General features: G+C 63.8%; 1 protein-coding gene across 3 annotated transcripts in view; it reads left to right on the top strand.

Annotated features, from left to right (window-relative positions):
- The first annotated feature begins 1875 nt into the window (after window positions 1-1875).
- LTBP2 (latent transforming growth factor beta binding protein 2) overlaps window positions 1876-3470 on the top strand; it is a 71346-nt gene continuing 69751 nt past the window's right edge. For 2 of the 3 annotated variants that reach the window (XM_017829462.1, XM_017829463.1), the window contains exon 1: window positions 1876-2330. In XM_017829462.1, the coding sequence (XP_017684951.1) occupies window positions 1876-2330 (455 nt within the window). The remainder of the gene's footprint in view (window positions 2331-3470) is intronic. The other variant, XM_017829464.1, reaches the window with a different exon arrangement.

The raw sequence follows: 3470 nt of genomic DNA, 5'->3' as shown, positions 1-3470 counted from the left end.
GGAACACAACTGCTGGAGGCTGAAGAGGAGAAACTGGGGGAGCTGGACAGACCCCTCTGCCACAAAGCTGTTGGGAGGCAGACAGCTTGGTGAGGACCGGGGAGGAAGCACCTGCAGTAGGAGAGGCTGGAGGGAGAGGAGTGCCAGTGGGATGAGGTGCTGGGGGAGCAGCGGACACAGAAGCAGAGCCAGTGCTCTATGTTGCAGTCACCCCATGCAACAATAGGGACAAAAGAAATTAGATAAAATCAATTTGACTTTTAAACCCAGTAGCTGAGCTGCAGCATCTGACTGAAGGAGCCCCTACCTGCGGGCTGCTGGAAGATGTAAGGGTACACCCAAAGGAACTCACGCAGAGTTCCTTGTGTTCTCCCACAGACATCCAGTTGCAGTGCTTAGGGTTGGGATGTTGAGCGAGGTGCACCTCTTGTCCACCTGAGCTTGGCACGATGAAAAGAGGTTGGTAAGCATTACTGGCCACAGGACCCGCTGCAGGGATGCACACCAGTGGGCATCTCCTTCCCAGGAGCATTTGCAGTGCCCTACTCTGCCTCAAGTGCAGAGATGCAGTGAGAGGTCTTTAGCCACCCACCAAGCTCACCAACGCTGCTGTGAGCCAGAACGAGCCCATCCCAAATAAAGGACAGTGCCTGTGCTCCAGTAAATCCAGGAGGATTTACTCCTTGCCTGAGATGGCCAAGAGCAGCAGAAAACTGCAGAGTTGTGGCAGAGGACAAGACCAAGCTGATGTGTGGTTGAAATGGGATTTGTGCCCCCCTGCCCTATTCTCCCTCCTCCTACTCTTCCCTCAGTCTTTCTTAGTAGCTATGAAGCAAAGCAATCATTTCAAGCCCTCTCTCAACCTTTTGGTACTCAGCAGACAAAGATGGGGAGAAGGATGGACGTCTACCCTAAGCTGCTGGAATATGTCTCCTGAAAGAGCTCTCTTAGCTGAAGGACCTGGAGCTTTTATGTGGGTCCTTTTTTAGCTTGGACCTATACAAGGAAGAGTATAAAGCCCCGAATTGGGTTGAGGGGATCTGAGAGCTCTGGAGCCAGGGTGGGATTGCAGCTAAGGCTCTTCCCATTGCCGTGCCTTTTTCCTGTGAGGCGCGATCCAGAACAGCGAGAGGGCTAGTGGTGCTAATGCAGCTCTGCAAGTCCCCAGATGCCGAGGGGCAGCGGTATTCCTCCGGCATCCGTGTCTCTTGCTCCGTGCACCCCACACCCAGGGCTGCTCCATCTTCCCTGAGCGTTCCCAGCTGCGGCGGGGGCCGGCGGGTCGCTGCGGGCCGGGCGGCGGGGCGGGCTGCGGGGGCTGCACGCAGGCTTCCGGACAGGCGGCGGCCGGGTCTCCACGGCCAGGCAGGGGTTAAGGCTTCTCTGTTGTAGTTTGTTTCCCTTTGCCAAAGTGGGTGTTGCTGGAATGTCTCCTCTCCTAAGGAGGGGGGCCGAGCCCTGTCCTCTGGAGAGGGGGGATGTCAGCATCAAAAAGACACAGAGGGGGAGGTTTCCAAAAATAAAACCCTCCATCCCCTCCAGGCGCTGCCAGTGCCAGAGGCAGGCGCGAAGGTGCTCGGAACTGCCTGCGGAGCGCGGGAGCTCGTTGGCAGCCCGGCGAGCGGGGCCGGCCGCCCTCCTCCTCTTCCTTCTGCCGGGGCCGCCCGGCAGCCCGCGCCCCTCCCTGCCTTAGCACTGCTGTCTGCGCCCCCGGTCCCGGTGGGCGGCAGGTCCCGTCGGAGTCCCGGAGCGGGATGGGGCGGTGAGCGGGGGGCGGAGAGCCGCCGGTCCCCGCTGCCCCGCGCCCGCCGGGGGATGCCAGCCGGGCGCTGAGCGCTCCGCGCCGCCCGTCTCCCCCTACCACCGGCTGACACCATGCGGGGCGCCGCCGCCAGCCTCCTCCCGCTCACCTTCGCCATCCTCCTCGGCTTCGCTCGCTGTCGGCCAGACTCGGCGGCCAGGCTGGAGCCGGGGACCGGAGGGACGGCGCGGCCGCGGGGCCGGGGGGCTGCCCTGGGGGCGGTGGGCACGGCGCACAGCCTGTCCCCGGCATCCCGATCCCCTCCACCGTCACGACCCCTCCCCGCCGCCCTCCACGTGGACCGCGGCTCCGCGGCCGCCACGGGGAGCCCGAGCGGCGGCAACGGCCGGAGGCAGCGTCCCGACCGCGGGCTGCCCGCGGCCAGGGGCCAAACGGGCGACGCCGGGCTCGGTCCCGACGGGGGGCAGAGGAACAGGCAGGACTCCTCCCGGCAGCGGCAGGGCAGTGGGCCGAAAGCGCAGGTCGTGCCCCGGACGAAGGAGCCAAGCAGCAGAGGGAGGATGGCGGGGTAAGTGCTGCGGCCGGGGGGATTCTGCTGGGGGTGCGTAGCGTGAACCCCGGTGGTCCCGGCGGCAGAGAGCGCCGGACGGAGGGGCCAGGTCTCATCCCGAGCCCCGTGCTGCATCACTTCTTCCATCCCACGGGAGCTCCGGGTGCTGCCCCGTCCCCCCGCGGGATGTCGGGGCAGTCACGGGGGTGATGTGCGGGGGCCTGGGCCGTGCTGCGCAGCGACCGGGACTGGAGCGGGAGCCCACTCAGTGCTCGGTGCATTCGCGCCGCTCTCGCCCGCCCGTCGGTGGGTCTGTGTCCGTGGGCACGAACGCGTGAAGTGTTAACCCGAGTGGGAGTAAGGCGCCGGGCCGCCGTCTGCCGGTCATGGGAGTGCGTGGTTCAGGCACATCAGGGTGGACTGGACAGCTGCGCGGTAGCGGGCACAGCGTCCCTGTTGTGCTCTGAGGCTGCCCACGGCCGTCCTGGAGGAGGCATGCGGGGTGAGGGAGTCCCGAGGGCGATGTAGTATGGCCGTGGTACTTTGGGTGGTGGAGAGGCTGGAGAGGCTTGCTTGGCTCTGAGGGACAGAGCCTGGTTGCTTCTGCTCTTGCTGCAGGTACCTGGCCTCTTGGCTCCTTCCTCCCATAATGGGCCCCTTGTAAGCACTCCACGCCGCAGCTTCCCATGGCTTCAGCTGGCTCAGCCGGAGGAGGCTTCCTATGACTTGCCTGGCAGGGCTGCTTCCAGCTCCAGTCTCTGGCTACAACCCTGTGGAGGTGGAGGGGATATCATATGGCGAGGCCAGCTGCTCCGTTGTGAGGGGAGCCTGCGAGCAGGATATGTGGCGCAGCGCTGACGTACCCTTCGGCCCCCGGCCCCCTCCTTTGCAGTTCCTTCTCTGCACCTCCGTGGCTCCATACCGTTCGAGATGATCTCCTCTGCCACCTGAGAAGGGCTACCGAAACCATCGTGCAGGAGTTTTACTGACCCATGTGGCAGCATGTGTCCTCTCTCCTTGTGAGCCCTGCTAGGGGAATAATGAGGGCAGGCTCTGGGCTGACAGCCCTCTGACATGGGCAGAAATGTCTTCTGCTAATGTCGGGTGGGGAGCTTCACTAGAACGGAAAAGGTGTGTCTCGGAGTTTTCTCTCTCCCA

This window comes from Lepidothrix coronata, unplaced genomic scaffold (genome assembly GCF_001604755.1).
Source record: "Lepidothrix coronata isolate B3197 unplaced genomic scaffold, Lepidothrix_coronata-1.0 Scaffold164, whole genome shotgun sequence".
Taxonomy (NCBI): domain Eukaryota; kingdom Metazoa; phylum Chordata; class Aves; order Passeriformes; family Pipridae; genus Lepidothrix; species Lepidothrix coronata.
This window is presented reverse-complemented; position numbering and strand designations above follow the sequence as displayed.